This window comes from Buteo buteo, chromosome 7 (assembly GCF_964188355.1).
Source record: "Buteo buteo chromosome 7, bButBut1.hap1.1, whole genome shotgun sequence".
In the NCBI taxonomy this organism is placed as follows: domain Eukaryota; kingdom Metazoa; phylum Chordata; class Aves; order Accipitriformes; family Accipitridae; genus Buteo; species Buteo buteo.
Window position 1 is genome coordinate 2,230,638 of NC_134177.1, and position 22,150 is coordinate 2,252,787.

Below are 22,150 nucleotides of genomic sequence, written 5' to 3' on the forward strand. Positions count from 1 at the left end.
CACTAGATTTACAAAGGCCTCTATAAATATCAGCATATAGGAATGAAAGTCTAATTTGTGCCCAGGCCTGCTGGGTGATCTCCCATCACCCTCCGCAGCTGGGGGGCATTGAGGGCAGCCCCCCCTCGCCCAGCTGGCCAAGTGCTCCCGTGTTCGCACATCTCCCCGTGGAGCAGATTTGGGCACTTCTTGGGAAGGAGAGAACCGCTGTGCTGCTGGGTGGAAATCGCTCAGGCTGTAGGGCAGAGTTTTGAATGGGTTCATCCCTTCCATTGACCCCAGAGCGTGAATGGAGAAATGTATTTACACACTCCGGGAAGTGGGATCGGCACACGCATTTCATTGCAGTCTTTTCAGAGCAGCTAGGGGAAATGGTGAACCCTTAGAAGAGTCGTGGCCTTCTCCCTCATCTCTGCGGGATATCGCAACACCAAATCTATTATCTACAACGCTGCGACGTGACTTTTCACCAGCCTGAAACAACGATGAGTCAGTGAGAAAGGCGGCGTGCCGAGCTCCACGGCAGGCGTTACGCTCCCGAGGACCACCGGCGTCAGGCAGAATATACAGTTTACCCTACTCGAGATGTCAGCTCAAGTGCTCTGCAAACAGACTCAAGAGCCTCTTGTCAGCGGTACAGAGACATTCCCTGCTTTTGTAAGCTCTTGTTGCACTAACCAAAGAGTACTGAAGAGCTCACTGGGAATTGCTGCCTGCTGTCGCAGCCTTTTAGTGCCGTTTGCCTTGAGTTCAGACCCATTTGAAAATACCAGCTCTATACTGGTCGTACTGGTGGGGTCTAGATCTCAGTCTCAACACCATGCTCCTCTCAGCAGAGCCGTGGTGCTGTGCCACGTGGACCTCCCCGCGCCGCGTCATGCTTCCAGCCCTTCTTAGACCTCTCCTTGAAGGACACGGCGTTTCGGCAGGAGAGCAACAGGGAAGCAAGGTGTCAGCCGTCCTTTGAGGTCTCCAGACTAGCGTCATCAGCAAAACCCGTGGCATCAATAAAGAAATGGTGCCTCACGTCACCCCCAAGGTTTGCCTTTGCCACCTTCATCTGGTCTGCTGGCTCCAATACAGCTGTCCTACCAGCATAATCAATAGCTTGCTACAAACACTCCCCTTTTTGGACTAGTTAAATGTCTTTGAAAATTCAAAACAAAGCTATTTCATTAAGCTTTGAAATTTTAAGACAGACAGACTCCTTTTCCTTGTAGCTTGACATGCATCTATCACCGATGTGATGGACAAACCACAGCAAGACCACAGTACTGAGACGAAATTTCAGCTCAAACCATGATTTCTTTTATGGTTGTTGAGTCCCATGAGAGTCGTGGAAGGAGGAAGATGGTCAAACACTCACGAAATGAGCACGGGCAGCCCGGCCTGAAGCAGAGGCTGTGCCACTCTTGCAAGACTTACTAAATTCAGGTTTGATGAAATATAAAGAGATGCTAGCTGTTAAAATAAATAGCTGAAACAGCCAATTATTCAAAGGCTTGGCCCAAATATTCAAAATTCTTGGCAAGAATTGTGCAGACTTTTACAGAGTGGCAAAAAACATCTAAGAAAAAGGCCATTCCTCTGAATTTCAGTACACTGATCTAAAACACATGAGTATCAGAAAACTTCAAAAAAAGGTCACCAGGATCCTTTACCTGGGAAAAAGTGTGGTTTCCACTCACCTTGTTTTTTGATATAGCTGAAGTATTATGGCTGTTCTAGAGCTTTGCCTTGTTCCTAAGAAGATGCATACTATGGATTTGATTATATTAAAGCAAATGATTCATGTCGTCTTCGTTCTCAGAACTGGCTGTAGTATCTATGCCAACGTCCCCTGACACGTGGCACCTGTGCAGCCTCCAGAGGACGTGGGATGTGGTCCAGCAGATGCACCTCTTTTATCCGGACACTGCGAGATAGGTGTGGATCCCTCCCACTCCTCAGGGGTTAGTAGTCATGCAGATTTATGAGTCTACATTAATTTTTGGATTGTATCCCTCGAAGCATAGGCCAAATAAGGTTTGTGCTTGACTATCTGTCATCAGAGATGCTGAGACGAGAGGAGTTTAATGGAGAATTCAAATTAAAATAGACGCTGCCTGGGCTATGCTGGAAAGTTTGCTTTCCCTTTTCCCAGACCTCTGCCACCATCACCAGAGACAGAGCGTTACCTGTGAGCTCCGCTCTTCACCCACCACAACTCCACCACCACGCGCAGCCCACCGGCGCCGAAGGCAGACCACTTACCTGTTGCCTTTTCAGGGTTATTGCACATGAAACACTGCCAAGTTCCCGCTTCCTCGCTGTAGCCGAATAAATCAAAGAACCTCACTTCTTCCAGGTGCATCTGCACGTGGTCCAGGTCCTAGGCCAATAATAAGAAAAACCAAACTCACTCACGAGGTGAACCGCTGTACGGTTAACAGCTCGTAACCAGAAATCACAGAGGGACGCGCAGCGGGTGCCGACGAGCGTCCTTTTCCATATGTCTCCTGCGGACACGCAACCTGCCGGGGCAAATGTGCTAAGCAGGATGTATCTCTCTCTATCATCAGTAGCAGCTAATATATAAATCATATATTGGTCTGTAGGAGGCAAAGGACTGGTCTGGGATTTTTTTTTGCCTCTTCAACACTGCTGCCAGCAGCACGCTCAGCAGTCCTGTCCTCAGCAGCACGTTTCCTACCAGCTGAACCACTTTTATTACCTCCAGCCCTCTCTCAGGACTTTGTCAATGAGCCAGAAGGTAGTGGTCTCTGCTAACACGCTGCAGTGCTGGGGGCTTCCTCCTGTCCAGCTGGATCCCCCATCAGAGCAGAGGAGTTAGTGGCTAGGGACCACTTTACTTTTACTTTTTCTTTTTTTTTTAAAGAAAGAATGTAGGCTCTGAAACCAGCCCCCTGTGAAAAGCACTAATATGAATGTTTAATATGAATGTTAATATGAACTTTTTCAAAAACACAGCTACAACGGGACTGATTTAGCTCACACGAAACATACCCAGGGAAATACAATGTTATTCTGCCAGTGACAAGCCAGGAAAGTAAGCATTATGCATCTGCAAAGTAAACTGAATGTCTAACTTGATCAAAGAAACCTACAGAAAGTATACTTGTAGCTTCAAGTATGGGAAAAGCTGGAGGATACTCCTTTTGAGGCAATTAATAACACTGTATAATTCAGTGTGTTTTAAACTGCGTTATTTAATTTTAAAACAGAATGTGATCTCACACTTAAACAAACGTTGGTGTTAAATAACAGCAACCAAGTTACTCGCTGCAAACACAAAGGGAATTGCCAGGACCGCTTAGAAAACATTCCTATTTATTTGTGTGGGGTCTTCAGAGATCTGCAACACTGCACGCTGCAGCCCAAAGAAAACACGGATTTACGCAGTCAGCAGGGAAAATACCATCCCTTGCCAGGGACATCAGTTCATCACACTGAACAAGGCTGTACAAGGGACGGAGTTGTTCGATTCAGGCCTTTTCAGAAAAGCTTTAGTGAAGGACAGGGAGCAGGAGGCCGGCTGGCTCAGGGAGACCCGGTGGCACGGCATCTCTCCTCCCCAGCCTCTTTCAACCCCAGAAATGGGCAGGAACTGGCTGTTTTCGCAAGAACCGAAATGCCCAAGACCACTTCAGTCCTCTAGCCATCGCCCCAGATAACAAGCTCAGCTGAGCCAAAAGTTGAGTTTTAACTTAACAGGGGTTCTCAGGTGCCCCCCACCCCTGCACACCAGAGGCCATCTCCTGATGGATTTCAGGCTGTGTGAAGGAGGGATGGCAGGGCACAACAGGGAGCACGACTCATGTCACCTGAGAAGCTCCAACGACAAAGGTTTTCTTCCCTTTCCAGCTTGAACATGCAGAGAAACGGGCTTCACAACTCCCGGGAAGAGAACGATCGCAGGACGAAGGGCTCAGACACATGTTGGCTTTGTTTGCAAGAGGGTTTGCAGGGCAGCAGCCCCACAGCCCAGCTCTTTGCTCTGTCCTCGCCTGGGAGGTGAGCGGCCAGGCTGCAGCAGAGACGTCCCCTGCATTCCCAGGATCCCTCGTAACGTTTGGCTTTGCAATTCCGTATGCCTCCAGTGCCTGCTTGCTGGGGTCGGAGCTCCATCCGTACCTCTGCGCAGCCGGCTGCTGGGCTGCCCTGCCCCAGCACGCTCAAACTGGCTTATACTAGGGATCCTGGGTAAAACTTGATTATTTTGCCCTGTAACAGCTCTTTATACATTGCTGAAGTTCTTACTTTCCTCCAAAGAGGAATTCTGTACACTGGAGGAATTTAGCTGGCTGCTGCCCTGTGCAGCAGGAGCGCTGCGCAGCTTCTCTCCCTATTTCTCTGGCCAGTCGCTCGGTGTTGGATCTGACAGTCCGAGGCTCCACTGCCTCCCTTCAGACACTTTGTGCGTGGCGTGGGATCCCGAGCAGATCCTGCCTGGGCAGGAGAGCCGAGTCCTCGGGAGGGACAGACCACAGCAGCCCCCCCAGGGTCTTCTCCCTGCCGCAGGCTCCCGACGGAGGGGCAGAGCGGGGCAGAGCATGGCCAGCAATGCGCCCTGATCCTCCTCCTGCTGTGGCATCTGGGAGGGCAGAAGATGGGCAAAATAACAATGGTACTGCTCTCAGGTAGGACGTTGTAAGGGAACATGGATGACGCTGAACAGAAAGCCTGGGAGCTTCTCCATCCTGTGAAAAAAAATCTTCTAGTGGCTGCAGTGAGGCAACTCTAGACTGAAAGAGAACAAGCATCCCTGAAATATCAATGCAGCAATCTTTCTTTTCCACTCTGTACTCTAGTACACTTGAAACAATCTGCAATAAGCCACTTATTTCAGGAGGGGAAGCAGGAGGAAAAAGCTTAATTGGAGAGGAGAGATTTATCTCATCCCCATGCTCCATCATCTTGAAAATTTCAGTGACTCCATTGTGAAAACGCGGCACTTCTTTCTGCTGCGTAAGTGAGATAGCAAACAAAGGCAAGGGAGGAACAGAACTAACAATAGCTTAAAAATGTTAATTATTCTATTGCAACACTGCTTAACAAAAGACTCTCTTTAAGGCATCACATAGGGCTCGTAAAGTAGTCACCATCTCACTCTTCTGACACAGCATGAGTCAACACAAAGAATTCAGCAACGAGCTCAAAAGGGGCTTAGTTTTTGTAATGTGGCCTGCCTGTACTTTGATAAAGAACTATGAAGCAACCAAACGGAAATCTGTAAGGATGTACATCTGGAAACGCTTTACTTCTGGCACATCTTAAGCCGTGTTGTATAAATATTTTTTGTGGCATGAACAGGCTTGCCCAGTGAAACACGACATGCTTTCTGTAAGCCAGGTATTCGCTGCAATTCCTTGCACACGCACCTTGGGCCAAATTCAGAAATCGCTTACAGTGATGTAGATCTGAAACTATTTCTCAGAATTTACTCTGGAACAAATCATTGACGTAATAGATTTTTCTCCAGGTTTGCAAAATGCTTTAGAATACATACCGAAAAAGAAGTCTAAATTCATTTACTCTGGATTAGCCCCAGGGTCAGAGGGCAGAAGCGGAGTGACTGCAGAGCAGTGTGGCAGCACCGACTCCGCTGTGGTTCCCGTTGGCTGCTGGGGGTCAGACCTTCCCCACGTACTTACAGCACAGAAATTCCTCAGTTCTGATAAAGCAATCAGACATTGCTGTCACACGACGCATAAAACTTAATGCAAAATGTAATACAGGATGCTGATACTGCATTTGTATCAATAGATTTAAAAATATTTTAAATTTAAAGTGCTACGCTTACTGAAACAACCACACCCCCATAATTTTGCTTCCTGCACTATTGGCAGAGGAATAATATAAACAACTACAATAATTTTGTCAATCAATTCACAATATTTGAAGTTCTATGGCAATGGGAAGAACTTCTGAAACAAAAATTTCAGATCACCGCAGAAGCTTAGTCTGTCAAGCAAAGTAAGGACTAGGTCATCCCAGGAATGCTGTGGCCAGATTTTTGGGGAATGTAAAAGCTAAAGGAAATCTTCCTTAGGGCAGGCCTAGGTCTCGCTCCCAGAAAACTCAGTGGGATTTTTCTCAGTAAACTGAACGGAAATTTCACTAGAAACAAACTCAGGTTCTGTATTAATAAGCAAAAACAAAACTGAGAAAGTAAATCCAGCAGCATACTGCGGAGACCAAGACTGAATATTAAAGTCTTCTACCATTTTAGATGCATTACACCTGCCTGACTGTCTTCAGCTTCCAAAGGCTGTTAGGCAATCTGCAGCTCCTGGAGTTTCCAAACTTCGGTTCACTGCTTAATTCATTAAATCAGTGAAGATCAGTATCTCATTTTCCAGCTCTGTTATTTTGGGAGCTCAAAGATACTCTTAATGTCATGGAGTGATGGAAGTTCCCAAAATAGGCCAAACACTAGTATCTGAGCAGTAGTAGGATTATGCAACTGATGCACTGGAGACTAATCACGTTTCTGGGGTGTTGGACACATTTTGTAGACTTTGTGTGCATGATGCACTACATCTAATCCTACCCGTGAAGGCACGCTCTTTCCTAAGCTCTTTATTCACCCCAAACTCCTATACACTGCACCAGCTCTGACTTTTGACTAGTAGATCTTGGCATGGACTCAAGTTAAGCCAGTATTGAACAGAAAAGCAGTTCTAATGCCTTTGGATGAGTCAGGCTAGGATTTCAATAGCAGCTAAAATACTTAGTGCAAGCCCCACTGTGTCTAAGTAAAACTGGCCCATAAGCTGGGTCTCAGATGTGGGGATCCCTTGCTCCTCTTACAAGCCACAGCAGGAGTTCCCACTTCAATGCAACATTATCCTGGGGGTTCAGAAGGTGTTTCAAACAGAAGTCCTGTTTTCAAATCAGCCATAACCTTAGTAAATTAATCTTATTCAGTCAGACATCTTCATGCGTACAACATTCTGAGAAAGAATATTTCAAAATCACTTTTGACAATTCATTTCATCCAATTGAGCTGGATCGAGATGTTGAGGAATAAATAGAAATTTGTTTTACAATCCTACAGCGTCCTTTTCCAAGAAGCCCGATTAATAGCTTTGAAATAGCATTCGCTGAAATCCTGGAGACAGTAAACAGCTTTGAAAGAGTAATCTTTTAAACTGATGGGGGTAACTAACGGTGGAGGCACAAATGATCATTTCCATAAAATCCAAGTCTCTGCTTAACTAGGTGAGTTTCCAAGCGGCTGCCAAACAGTCCATAGTGGCAGCTAATCTGAATCTAGAGTTTGAAACTGCGAGCAGGAAAAAAAATCCATATGTAGCATCACTAGTTTTCATCACGTCGGGAACAATCCACATGAAGCATGTACGAGGGGGTGGAGAACAAGCCTGGAGCCCTTTCAAAGCACAGTACAAAACAACACTGTGGACCCTCTACAGAGGTTGAAAATGTAATGGCTGGTGAACATTTTTCAACCTTCCCACAAGCCGAGTGCTTCATGTGGAAGGGAGGTTAGAAGCACGCACTATGGATAGCCATATGGCCGTCCAGGAGAAGAGGACTTGGCACGTCAGTAAGTGCAAATGCTCAGAAGACGCCGGAGCTAAAGCAAAGAACGGGAAGGGGCAGGGAAAGAGATTTTGTTTTTCACTATTTGAGCACAGCAAAGACTTGCTGTAGCTATTGTAAAGGTCTTTGTACAGCTGTTGTAAAAGTCAGTGCAAAGTTGTTGGGTTTTTTTCTGAGAAAAATAAAAGCTTACCTTTTGGTGTGGAAATGTAGACTGGATCATGGCAGTTTCAAAACTGTGTGTCCCCTTGAGCTGTGTCTTCTCCCACAGGGCCTTAAGGACTTGCACAGAATTACTCTGTATGGACAAAGGTTCTGCAAACAAGCTCTGAAGAAAATGTTGAAAACAGGGTTTCAAGCATTTTTGACTTGGCCATTAACAAAGAGTATCTTGTTCTTACAGTGGGACAGCCATGTGAATAACCACGGATTAGTTCATTTCTCCGTGAGGAGTTACGATGGATCAATATGCACACAATTAGATAAATCCTCAAATATTTCCTTGGGGTTTTTTTTATTGTACATTACATGTCTTTAAGGTCTGTGGCTCACCAAAGAGTATCTATCAACTACCACTACGCATAGCAACATGCATGTCATTTTTGTATTGAAATGCTAGTTTATCAAAATGTTAGCAGCACTGGCCCCTGCAAACCAGGTGTAGATCTCAGTGGCATGCATCTTTTTGGAAAAGATGTGTCATTTACCAGCTGACATGAAAAGATGCTTAGCACCACTGCAGGTTTGTATATTTTTTTTTGGACCTGACTGCAGCTCTTGGTCCTTGTGTGGGGAAGAGTGAAAGTGCAACATTTGCAACTGCGCTGAACAGACAGTGGGATGAAATGCAAGAGAAAAAACTCCACAGAACACATTCGACAGATTTTGCTGGCAGAGGACAGGAATTTTCGTGCCCTGAACATTCACAAAACAAGATGAAACCTGGGTTGGGTTGGGTGCTCTCACCTCCAAAGCTCCCTGTTTCAAAGGACAGCAAGGATACAACCTTAATCTGCCTTGAATTATTCTAATATTTCAACTGCATTAAGTTCCTCATTGTATAAACTGCACACAAAATCAATGTTACAAGAACACTACTGCAGCTGAGAGAGCTTAGCTTTTCTGCCTCTCCTATATCTGCTACATGATCTTGTAATTAAAAAATGCATTTGCATGCAGAAGCCAAGTTAAGCATGTACAAGCAAATCTGATTTTCCATATTTCAAGTATTTGATTTCGCAATACGAATAATGTCCTTTTAACGTAGGTTTCCTGGATGGACATTCCTTCCTCTCTTTCTAAGCAGAAACCCAGCAATCCTAATCCCACTGTCTGGCATCCAACTGACACAGACACACTTCAGTAAGACTCAACCAGGAATTTTACTGTGGCCGAGGCAAGGCGTTTTTTCCAGCTAAGCTGTCAGAAACAGCCAGATCATTTTGTCCAAATTAAAAGGGAGAAGTCAGCTCCAGGCAGCCACCTGGCAGGAGAAAATGGCATCTCAATTAGTTTGTGTTTGGCAAAGTTATGAGTGACTCTAGGGAAGGCGTTAGAAAGGGACGCGTCAGGCAGCCCCTTCCTCACTGCTGCTACCACAGCGGCGTGACACTGTCCCTGCCTGATGAGAGAAACGAAACCATAAGTCAGGATTACTTTAATGAATGAATCTGTGAAACTAAGCATCCTGTCTATTGAATAACCTCTCTAACATCACCCCTTATTCTAGTTTTGTTTTGTTAATCATCGCTTATCTGTAAGACAATTTCTCAGATCTTCACTGACCTATGCTTCTCTTCCTACTGCCCTGCAGTAATAATTTACTGTTTCACAACTTCCATCCAAGGGTTTCAAAACATGATATAACTATTCACTAATATTTTTTAAATGAAATAGAAAGCAGGGTTATAAAGTTAAGAATCTGTTCTGGAGACCTGGGAGAAAAAGTCTCTCTTCTCGCTTTTACTTTTGCAGAATGCAGTGGCAAACAGAATAGGGAGCAACTGACAAAAAAGGAATAAAAATATGGCAACTGGTACTGGAATCTTCAGAAACCATTTATTAGTCGTCTGTCTGTGAATCTATGATGGATCTGCTGAAAACTACATTTTTATCACCAGCCTTTCATTTAACTTACTATTAACACACTATAAATATGTTTTATGTCAAATTTATCTCTTGTACAATTTCACAGGCTTAAATAACATTATCTCAGGGCTGAATTTAGTGCCCTGTATTTAATTTAATAATAGTTATATATCCAGTACTTAAAAGCTTTAGGATTTCGAACAAAAGAAAAACATAAATTATCTGACATTAAACATCGCCCCGACGCACAGCAGGCTCAAACACTCTGTGCAACATAAGAGGAATCATTTTTTTTTCCCCGTAAGAAAAAAGTTCTGTGTTTACAACATATTTGCAAAGACACAAAACTGAATTGCATTGCTTTGAGCCTGGCCCCGGCAGCGCGGGGGGATTCTGCTGGGGGGTCCTTGGCACGGGAGCCCGGGGCCAGGGGTAGCACTGGCACAGCCGGGACAAAACTAGCAAGACCGTAGGGAATAAAAGCAAAGCTTCAGGAAGAGGAGCTGCAGTGGGACAAATGCGATTACCCAGCCCAGGGCAAGGACAGCCGTGGGAAACGGGGGGACCGCTCTTTGGGGGCAATGTCCGAAAGAACCAGGACCCAGCAGGAGCACATAGGGATGGGGAAGGAAAGTAATATTGCCCCTGTGAGCTGGGAACTATGTGGAGCTCAATAGTCCTGATAAAAGATGGAACTAGCAGGGCCAAAATCAGGGTAATCTGGGAAGGGGTTAAAGGGAGAGGTTTTTCAATGAAAAATGTATCGGGAAAAGGCTAGGCACCAGGGATTAAAGGTGGATCAGTGATTAAATTGTCAGTGCGACTGATTCAAACCATGAACCACAGACAGAGCAGAGGTCATTGCGTTAAAATCTGGTGGCAGGGGCGGCAGAGGCTGCACAGTGGCAAGCGAGGTATGCCAGCTCTGCTGCCTGTCTCCTCTGCTTCTTGTCTTCCTTTCTTGTTTTTGTGTGGCTTAGTACTTTTGTCCATATTTTTCAACACCTGTTTTCCTCTCATCAGGAATAAAATGATGCATTTGTAACATAATTCATTTATTCTCTCTAGGTCCTCTTAAAATTCAACCTCTTTCTTCAGGTTTTCACTTACAGAGTAAGTCAGCTCCTTTGTTTTCCCCTTTCATCTTGTCTCCTCATTCCTGTTTCTGCCTCTGCTTCCTTTGCTCTGCTCTGTCACTGTCCTCTCCTTCCCTGACTACCTCCGACTGACCTGCATTTTTTGAAAATGCGCGTTGTATTTATTTCTAGCAGCAAACACAGGGAAGAGTGATTTGAGCTTTTAAATTCACAGCATAACTCGCCGTGCATGTTTTAAATTTCAGATAAAACCTTTGTATTTCTAAGGTTGCATTAGGGTGGGATAAACTGTGGTGAATGGCTCTGCATAGGCTAAGAAACTGAACCTTATTATTTTAACACAAAATCCATCTGTTTCATCTTGAAGTGTGAATGTAGGGTTTTCTCTTACAATTTCATACTATTTGTAACCTAGTAGGAAATTCCACGTATATCCAAATACTGGGCTGTATTTGGAAACGGTATCACACATGAGAAAATAGCTCTAGGGTAGGTAGGAGAACAGCACTGATCAGCTTTGCAAATCCTGCTCAGTCAAAACTTCTGCAGTAAAAAAATCCCAGTGGGTGCTGCATCTCCAACCTCCACCTGCAGTCTCGGGGTTGATTCTGGTCCCCTGCAATGGGACTACTGCAATGCTCCTCTTCATTTGCAAGGCACCTGGGACTTTACTGGAAGTTTTGCCTGAATGAGGACAATAAGGTTTGGTCCCACTTTTTTATCCCCAGACTTTGTAATCTCTCCAGACAGTTTCAATTTGTTGTATTTTGTAGAAATATAAAAACTTAAAAACTGCAAACCCACTTCAACCTACTATAACGACTTCTGAGACATCGCAAGGGTCACAAAGCACTGTGGATTAGAAGCGTATGTAAAGAGATTAACCATTAAAACATTTTTTTCCCCAGTACAATGTGAACAATATAGAGGTGCCACTAATTTGTACTGCACGCACCTGCTGAAAGAGGAACATGATATGGATCCACAGTGGAGGCTGCTGGCTGATGAGGGTAAAACTGGATTTACTGTACAAGCAGTAGTGGCCCTTCAGGGGACAGCTGAAGAACAGCTTTGCTACACAACTTCTAACGGTATCTAGAAATAAATATGCAGAATATTAAAATCAGCTAAACACAGAAACCTAACTGTACCAGCATATTTCCAATCAAGCAGTGCGTGGGCATACATTTCCACTACAGGGTATCGGTCTGGGTCAACTCCTGCAGCGTTCGGAAGGGCATTGCTGTGTCTGCGCCCTCAAATTAAACACGAGCCATCTGACAGTACTAGAGAAATCTAGTCTCCGGTGCTTTAAATCTTACGTAGTAATCATTTACTCCCAAATGCAAAAGGTGCAAGACAGCACACGGTCAGGCTGTTTATCTTCTTTGTGCTTTCTCATGCATTCTGTAGAATCGTCTAGCTTATCGAACCTGACAGATCTGTCAAAACTGTGCATCACTTATTCTTATTTAAAGAGTTTGTTGGAAAAACCATCCCGTATTAGGAAACAGCCATATGGGGGCCTGACATCTGTGGGATCCTTGCCGAGACTTTGCGCAGCTGAAAGCTGGTGTCCATAGGGATGGAGGAGTGCGGCGCAGGGCTCCCAGCTAGGAACGGGGTCGCTCAGCCGCTGGTAAAAGCTGCGGTACTTCTCATTTGCAATGGATTCTCCAGGAGCCAAAAGATGCATAAATCAGTGTACAACGCTACTGTGCGCGTAGCACGTTTGCTGCACAGGCCATCCTATAAATTCATCACCAGAAATACCACAGTTTGAAAGAAGAGCATTAGCGAGCATCCACTGAGCCCTGCGTCCCCACGGAAAGTCGACGTGCCAGCTCCTGCCCCGCTCCGCGAGGGCTCCCAGCCACAGCCCCTCTCCCCATCCACCCGGGAGCTGCAGCCCTAGAGCCCAGGTCCACCTGAACCTGCCCTGGCTACAGCTTGGCTTCTAAGGGCTCCAGGTCCTACAAACCCCACTTCTCATCAAGCCTATGTGCCGCAAGTCTGCTGGTCGTCCCTGATTTTTACACGCTAAGCCAGGGAGCTGCAGCTTTTGCAGCCGTTCCCCGAGAGGCACGACACACAAGGGACAGGAATCGTTGCTGCTGCCGCGCTGCAAGGGACAATGTGGCACAGTGACTTGCTCAAATCAGCAAGCCAGTGCAAGGGCAGCCTCTGGCAGAGCCCATGGGCCACAACGGCCAGCACAGCCACAGAATTTGCAGCAAAAATACACACAGAGAAGGAAAAGGCATGGAGCTCCAGGTCCAACTGGACAAGAGACTGCAAATGCATTCAGAGTTACACACCGGGAAAGGTGGGATATGTCCGTTCACAGCTGTGATTCAGTGTCACCCACTCAACACACAGGTTTTCTGCCAAAGTGCAGTTTGACTCGCAGTCCCAGCTCCGGAACACTACAGACAGACAAAGCATCTCCAATTCTCGCTGCTCTGCCAAATATCAACCATTTATGCCACCTGTGATCATGTCATCTGTTGATAAAAATCCCGCCGCAGCTACATGCAATCTGAAGGTGCCCTTTGGGATCAGCTGCTCAGTACAAAGCTATATGCTACGTAATGTTACGTGACTCTGAACTTCCTGCGCTGGTTTCAACTGGAAACGAAGCCCTTGAGATTCACAATTCTGTTTTTGCAAAATATTGACCTTGAACCCTCATTTTCTGTCTTTGGATGACTACTCATAATGATAACAGCATGTTAGGCATAACCTAATCAGACTTCTTTTTTAACTTAAAATAGTGGTACCGTTTTATAGCCCCTTTGAACAGGAACAAGCAGCCATCCAAGGTAAAAAGGCATGGAAAACAAAAAATGGAGATCCTTGGATGATGACCTTGATGCAAACACAGGAGAGAGTGGGACCCTCTTCATCCAGCTGGAGAGCTGACCTTGGAAGGGGAGGGGAACAACCAGTAGCCCCAGCTGCTGCTGCCACACTTGCTGCCTAGCTAAAGGCAGAAATGACAGACAGACAGACAAACCACCCTGCAGTGGCTGATGAGCCCGTCAGACTGGTCCACGCACAAAGCCACCACTGCTCACCTCTCCTGAGGTCCTGGCCTGCCAGCACCTGCAGGGTCAAAGCCAAAGCATTTTCAAGAAGAGGGAGCAGCGTAGGCTCCTGCGGGGTCGGCCAGTCACGTCTCACCGTGCAGCGTCCATAAAATGAAATCACGCAGTTGGGAAGGTTGACACAGGCCAGCTGTGCAGGGAGCATTACTCAGAGTCTCATGCTATCCTGGTGAGTCACCATGCACTGAAGGTGTAGGAATAAAACGCTGTAAGAAAATACCCTAACTGGAAAAATGAGTTCTAACTCTTTAGAAAATGTGGGTAACGGGAAACAGTTTAAATAGCACAGCCTTCTGGATCTGCTGACAATGAGAGCCAGCAACAAGGAAGACTGATATCAGAAGGCAGCCTTTCTGTCCAACAACAGAGCATCTTGAAATACTTGCGGTTTTTAAACATTTTTCATCTAATCAAGATGTGAAAGCATCGGAGAGAAATGTAATAAATTCAGTATTTCACATAAAACCACGATGTATGAGGAATGAATTTACCAGAGGTACAAAAGTATGGGTCCCTAGACCAAAAGTATCAATGGATCAGATAGTTACTGAAAACGCAGAATATTCAAAACTGGGATGTTGGAACCTGCTGAAGATGCTACAGAGCAGCCAGGTGGCTGTTAGGCTGGGAGAAAAAAAAACTTCAGAAGCTGGCAAGTGGAAACCACTTTATTATCCTTTGACAAAGCTGTTCCAATTTGCTGAGAAAAGGAAGTCACCAGTGTCAAGCTGGGGCTACAGAGCTCATCGAGACTCCACTGTAGCCCAGGAGATCTGAGATGTAAAGGCACGGGAAGATTAGAGTTCACCAAAACCGCTAGAGTCACTACACATACTGTGGGGAAACACACACAAGCCAAAGCAATGCGTAATTATTTGGAAGTGAGCACAAGCACCAAACCAGACTGTAGCGACCATAGAGCAAGGGATGACAACAGCACTCCTTCCTCAGAGGAACACTTACAGGGTATAATCAGCAACATCACAGCAGATGAAGCTTGGATTATCTGGAAACCAATGGGGAGTTCATTAATCTTTAATCATAGGCAGTCCCATAAGCCAATATGGGGCCAGAAGGAGCGACAGTGAAAGCAGAAGAAAAGCCACAGGCACTAGGTCAGAGGGTCAGACCAGGCGGTGAGCTTTCCTCCCAGGGACGGAGTTCACGAACCGAGTCAAAAAAGATGTTGGGCTGACCAGGACCACAAACATCATCCAGATCACTCCCCTCTAAAGAGACAGGATGAAGGACCTAGACTGGCCCCGGCTCTCCTAACACATGGGTGAGCCAACAAGAAAACCCATCCGTATTTGCCTCTAGAGAGTGCATTTAGCAGAGGGCAACTCTGAAGATGTCTCATTTGCTTTGAGACAGCGATGGAAAGCAGAGCTGAAGTGAGGCCACTTCTCTTGGCTTCACCAAACATACCAAAAAACAGAGGCACACTTATTGGTGTTAGGGAATATGGCACTCCCTCCTCTTGTGCAGGCCTGAAAAAATGACTATATTACAGGAGAACGTTGCCTTGTAGAAGGGAAGAATCCTCATAAAGTGGTGGCTTGATGCCAAGCATTGGGCATTTGTAGGCTGCTCTTTGAAGAAGACAATATTGATTTGTGCACATTGACTAAATCCTGTGGAAGTGCTGTTTGGGCCATATCAATTGCCTGAGCACAAACATACTCCAAGATCCACAGCGGGACAATATTAGAAGCGTGCATATGGCTGTAAGCCTTCAGCAGCAGAAAGCCAGGGCTTAAATTTAAACCAACAAAGATGCAAATGCTGCTAAACTGAGATAACAGTTCTGAAAAGAAAACTAACTTAGCTGCAGATCACAGATACATCATGCCCATAAGCAACACACTCAACTTAGCAGGGAAAAAAGAGGGGGCATAAAATCCACCACTCTTGGATTAGTGCCTACGGGGAAAATTTGAGTTTAACCTAATTACCCAAACCTACTGGTTCATACCCAAACCTGCCAGTGTTCACATTCAATATAAAGAAGGAGTTTGAGAAACTGAAGGGGTTAATTAGAGTGACCCTAAGTCCTGGGACATATTAAAGCACAAAATTAAACGATGCCTCCAAGGAGGCTGTTGAGAGAATGCTCTTCCAACAGCATGGTCCAAACTAAAGACCCCTGGTTTATGCACCACAGATGCTAACAAAACCTTAACTTCAATACACTCAACCAGAAGTAGAGGCTTGGCCTCGGTCCATGTGTGTGAAAAGTTTAATGCTTCATTATGGGAAATCACTCTTAGCTAAACGTGACCATAAACCACGTATTGCCACTGCAAAAAGGAGCTGGCAGTCAATGCCTTCCTCTTCAGTGAGTATAGCAGTTATTTTTTCAGTTACAAATATATGAATTGACAAGAAACCTGGGAGGCATTTAAAGGCTGCAGGCAAACATTGGAGTGCATTAAACAACTGTGCAAGGCAGCAGAGTCCAGAGCTAGATTTATTGTCACCCACAGTAAGTCCACATCAAGCTGATTAAATCCCACCTGGGCAGTCTCCCACAGAAGTCATCGCAGCTGCGAGCAGAAGGTGGCAGAGCTCCAGGATACCAGCCCCTGGTTAGCAATTAAGAAAGGGTGCCCAGTGCTGGGTGGGAGTGTGTTTGATGGGACTGTGGAGGAGGTTCCTAAATGCTGCAGAAGAAAAAACTGCAAAGGATACATGGAGAAACACAAAACCCTAACAAATTGCTTAGCAAGCCATTGTGGGTGACACTGAGAAAAATACTGAGGCTACCAACACATGTCAAAATAAATGTCAGCTCAAGTGCTGGAGTCCACGCTGGCTGAGCAAAAAGTTAGTTCCTGGAAAAACGCAGCATTCGTTTGTCAATATCAACTGAAAAAAGCCTCCTACTCAGACAATTTTCAAAGCTTTGGTATGAGATGAGTGATTACTCATAGCTATTTCTGCTACATTCGATATGCTGAATTTGGCAATGTCTGATAACAAGCCAAAGTTTACCACGTAAGTTCTTCAATTGTTTGCAATGAACTACCAGTTTCAACACGTAACAGCTAATCTCAGTTATCCCAAAGTCAGTAGAAAGTGGTATTTAAATAATAAATCTATTCTGACGAAGACTAAGATGACCCCAATCCGTATCTAGCACTATTTTACTGTATTTCACTCAAGTGCAAACCAACACACCAATACCATGGGAATTCATTTTTATGGTCATGGGAGACCTGTAAATAGATAGGCAAGGCAAAATGATTTTCTTATCATCTGGGCACATGAAGCTGCCCAGAATGAAGCTGGGCACATTTTCAAGAAAATGACACGTCAGAAAAATGTTTACGTTGTGCCATTTCACAAAATGTTTAAAATGGAAAAAAAAAATCATTTTAATGAATAGCACCATCAGAGACTGACCCACGGCATGAGAGAATGGCTCACTGGACATACACACACTGCAGAATAACCAGTGGCTCGTTGTATCACCAACTCCTGCACGGACACAGACCTCTAACTAAAAATACGTCTTGTAATAGTCACATAGGTTGAGTCATCATCTTCCAAAATTTGACAGCATCCACTGAAGGAGCAGAACTAAAAGCACTGCTTTCCTGCAGTACTGCCCACTGGAGCACTTCCCACCTGGGAATGTACAATTCTGCTTACAAGTAACCAAGCGCTCAAGTGTCTGGCCAAAGTTTTGAGAGATCTTTAACCACTGCAGCTTTCTCCTTCTAGCATTTTGAATAATAAAAGAGCTTTAAACTTTTATTCAAATGTAACCATGTCAGTAGAGTTCTCTTGTACTACATCCCATATAAAAACATTGCAGATGTTGCAAATACTGTTCAACAGGTTATCAGAGTCTGTTGTTCTCAAAATATCCCCCCAAATGTCTGTATTGTATATGGCAAGTGTTATCCTAACACCCAGCGGTTGTTAGACACTAACTTTTGTCTGCTGTGCTTTCATTTTTAAGAAGCCAAACCAAAGCACTGAATGTTTCTAGAAATGACAACGTATTACTCTTTACAAGTATTTCCCCAGTTGTGTAGCAATTTTGATTCAGGGTCTATGCACTGTATCCCACTGCAGCAGAGTAATAACATTCACCATGGGGTTTGATATTTCTAGTATAATATTGCACTTTCATAATATCTTATTCAAGGATCCCAAAGAACCATTATTTAAACCTCAAAATGTTCATCACAGTAGGTCATTTTTGCTGTACCTTGTGGATAAGTTAGAAGCGTGACAGAATCATTTAGGAGCCAAGCATGCAACACATCCATATTCATACTTGTACTCAGACATACTGTAACCGAGAATGAAAAAGGTGCTTTAAAATCATTGCAGTATTTATGAATTGTGTCTACTCATGTACTCAGCATGATATGCAGTTTAAGAAGATACATTTTGGGTTTTCCTAAAACACAAGTACATAAATCAGCTGAGCTTTAGGTGAGCTATGTTGCATACTTTTCCCAGTCCATCATTGCAAGTTACATAAACCACTATGAATCAAATATCAACCTTGTGTAATCCCACAGGATTTCAGAGGAGTTAAAGCAGAGTTACAACATAGCAAGACCCATTCACACCTGTGGGAACGCAGTCATTTCTAGAGAAAACAACTCACTGCATTTGCACTTGGCAATGCACAGTGGCTGACAAAGGGGAATCTGATGAGTCAGCAGGGATCAGGTCTGTAGGTTTAGCCAGGAAAGAATCATAGAATCGTTTAGGTTGGAAAAGACCTTTAAGATCATCGAGTCCAACTGTCAACCCATCATCATGCCCACTAAATCATGTCCTGAAGTGCCTCGTCTATGAAGGGCAGCATACAAATGTTTTTGCTAGGAAGAACAAAAACAAACAAACAAACAAAACCCTTACAGGCTTGAGTTAGTGGAAAAGCTTTGAAGGTGAAAAGAAACCAGTCTCAGCCTACAAAGGTGGAGACAACTTAGTTCCCTGAATCTCTGTGTAATTGCACGTGTGGAAACACATAACTGCTCATCCTGACTGCGCCTGGTAAGGAAAGATTAATTTAGCCCCAAGAACCTTTCAGGATATCAGTAAGATACAACACACAGGAGACTCCTGTCAGCAAAACCTACTTGCTCTGCAACAGCTCCCCCAGCACACGACTCATCTTGGCAAGTGCTGGTAATCCAATGTCGACTAAAGGTCCTTTTGATGTGATTTAAAGCAATGAAGTCCAAATTATGGCAAAGATGGATCTGCAACTCTTTAAAATAATTGGTCAAAAGTATGTAGGGGAGAGAGGAAGCAAAAAATTAACTAATTTCCTTGAGGACATTAAGCCTATTACATTGGTCACATTTAAGCTATGCATTTACAGACTCTAGAACCAGTTTTGTACTTTAAAAACTACTGTCGCTTCTAAATGTGGAAAGCAAATTTGAAGCAGGGTGTTCAAATTAGCAGCAAAGTCATATCTACTGCTGCTGAATATCTGGGGTAACACACTGAACAGACAGAACAAGTGCCTGTTTTATCCAACTACTATGAATTATCCCTGTTGACAAGCACCTAAGAGCAAACCTAAACCACAACATTTTAGAGCTACGTGCATCCCTCCCCTCAAGCAGCTTCTCATCTCAGCATCCCCCGGGCATCGTACCCCGCTGCACCCATGTCCTGCTCTCCCGCTTCGCTGGCAGCAGCCGCTGGTAACACTTGGGCACATTTTCTCCATAAAGAAGTATGAGTTCTCCTCCTTCCTCAGGCTGGCTTTGGCTTGGAAGAAGAGTCCAAGTAACACAAGGAAAGGATTTTATAACATGAAGAACATGTGAAAGGCAATGCTAGGCACAACTCCCCCCACATAGTCACCAAATGCCCCAGATGGCAGGGACTGATGAAGATCCCAAGGAAACTCTCCTCCCAGTCAAGAAACATTTCTCATCACATCTGTTGGCAAGTCTCAAAATTCTAGCAAGAGAATAAGCAACTACTTGTTTTTCTTACAGGAAACAAGAGAATATATGTTGCAATTTTAAAGTTCACTACTAAGTGGTTGTGCCTGGGGAAAAAGAACAAAATATAACCAGAAGAATGTCAGTAGAGTTGTTAATTGTTGTTTATTCCAGCTTAACATGCTGGGCTAAACCAGGAGGGACATAGGCAAGTAGGTACAGAGTCACTGGTTCTGGGAACAATTAATGCATTATTTGATTTACATTGGTGATCCTTTACTATTAAATAAAATCTGTTAATAGGAGTGAATGTATGTTCATAAATTTCCCAAACAGAATCAAACCTATCCATAATGTGAAACCAGGGAATAAGAAATGGATACAACTTTTTAAATTTCAGTTTTAAGCATTTTTCAGCTTCCTCAGTTTCCTTTGTCTGATCTTTTCAGCTCGGATTACAAATAAGTATGCAAACAATAAATAAGTTTATAGGAGAAAATGCTAATTTTTAAAGCAATCAGCTTCAAGAAATGCTGATTTATATTTTTTTTAACACTACTACCTTTGCATGCATGCCATAACTCAGGCCAACAGACTTCACCTCCAGTAAGTTACACAAAAATTAATGAAGAAAGCATGACTATAATGGGGTCTGGACAGCCACTACAACGCACTCAACACACAGAGTCCAAATCCGAGTGGTAAAAGCCACGTTTGACAACATACAGATTAGCTTAACTTTATAAACCCCCTCCATCTTCCTTCCCTTTACCATCAGGGCAATGAAAAGCCTCTGTCGTTCGGGAAGGTACACCAGTAAAATCTCTCTGCCACATGGTCCCATCTTCAGAAGCAAAAGTGCATTTACCTTTCCGCTGCCTGTTCGATGACTGAAGTGCAAAGAGCCCACAAGGTGTGCGCAGGAAAGCGGGGTCCTGGGAAAATGTCCCACTCCTGCCACTGCCTGGCTCCTCCGTCTCCCACCTGCATCCCTTGGTGCCTCTGCCCAGCACCCCCAGCCTGGCAGAGCGGGCACAGGCAGCTCCTGGAGGAACTGTTAGCTCCATTCTTGTACGACCCAGAAGCTCAGAAGTCAAAGTCCTCTTTGGCTTTTCCCCCAGGAGAGTGATAACACCACCCCAACCAGGAATCTCCCAGCTACCAGGTAAAGTGTGTCTGGAGAGCAGTCTGTTTAAATTGATGCTTCCAGATTAGGTGTAAAGCACACATGATTTGCTATTATCACGTATGTGAGGGCGGCAAGTTATGAGCGCATTCATGTTCCTATTACGCTCCCCGTTGTGCTGGGAGTTTCTCCACGGTCTGACGACGCAGATCACCGCGAGCGTGATGGCCATCCTGTGAGTTAGCACTTCCATTCTCACTGCTGTCCTCACATTTGGGATGCGTTTGAAATACCAGTCCTGTAGAATAAAATGCCAACTAATATTTTTTTTGGCCTAGCAGCAGCAGAGTTGATCTCTGGAAATGCTGGCCTGAGCCTATGCAACTTTGTGATCCCACTGAAGGACCAGAGGTCCATCTGTTCCAAATCAACGTTTGGCTTATGGAATGCTGGAATTTATCAGACCAGTGCAGGGGTGAGCACTGCAGGGGAGCAATGAGCTTTTCCATCTACACCATCATATGGTACCGATTATCTCTCAGTACAGCACAAAACATAATAACAACCAGATTTAGGGCCAGCGTACTGCAACCTGTTTCCCCTGCTGCCTCCTCCTCTTTCAGCATTCTGTCATTAATCTCACAAAATGCTTGCTGTTTGTATTTCCTCCTGTAGGGCGCCGAGAAGCCAGGAGTGACTTACTACTGTAAAATGTTTATAATATTTTTCATTGCATGCCATTGCATTTTGAATATGCCTTCAGTGACCGAGGACTGAATGATGCACTAGGTCTCCCTGGGCTCTATCCTTTTGAAAAGAAGGGTAGGCAGGCTGGAGGTGTGCAAAGCCTTCAGCATCCTCTACATACACATATTATCAAATGCTTTCTTTCCAACAGCTCGCTTGACACTCCGTGCTCTGAGCTGTAGGCATCAATGGTGGCATTCTTATCCTCATTATCGAAAGAGCAAGTAGAACTAGAGTGGAAAACAAGGACCTGCCCTCAAGTTATAATCAAACCCAGCAGCCATACAGGCTTGTGTCTGGGAACCATCTGACACCAGCCGCTCCCAGAGGCAGGATACACATGGCCATGCATTTGATTCACCAACCCTACGTGTCTGGGAAACAAGAAGAATAAGTCAAAAATCATCCACCCTGCAGGGTTCAAGGGGAGACCCAGCAAGGCTAGGGGAGGTAGAGCCTGCCAGCTGCTCAAGAACCCTGTGCTGCACG

At 44.7% G+C, this 22,150-nt stretch overlaps 1 protein-coding gene across 1 annotated transcript in view; it reads right to left on the reverse strand.

The window, feature by feature from the left end:
* The window catches only part of VEPH1 (ventricular zone expressed PH domain containing 1), a 97,051-nt gene that overhangs the window by 12,723 nt on the left and 62,178 nt on the right, over positions 1-22,150 (reverse strand). The window contains exons 14-16 of the mRNA XM_075033179.1: positions 11,707-11,846; positions 7,760-7,894; positions 2,254-2,371 (exon numbers count right to left, since the gene is read on the reverse strand). Of these exons, the coding sequence (XP_074889280.1) occupies positions 2,254-2,371; positions 7,760-7,894; positions 11,707-11,846 (393 nt within the window). The remainder of the gene's footprint in view (positions 1-2,253; positions 2,372-7,759; positions 7,895-11,706; positions 11,847-22,150) is intronic.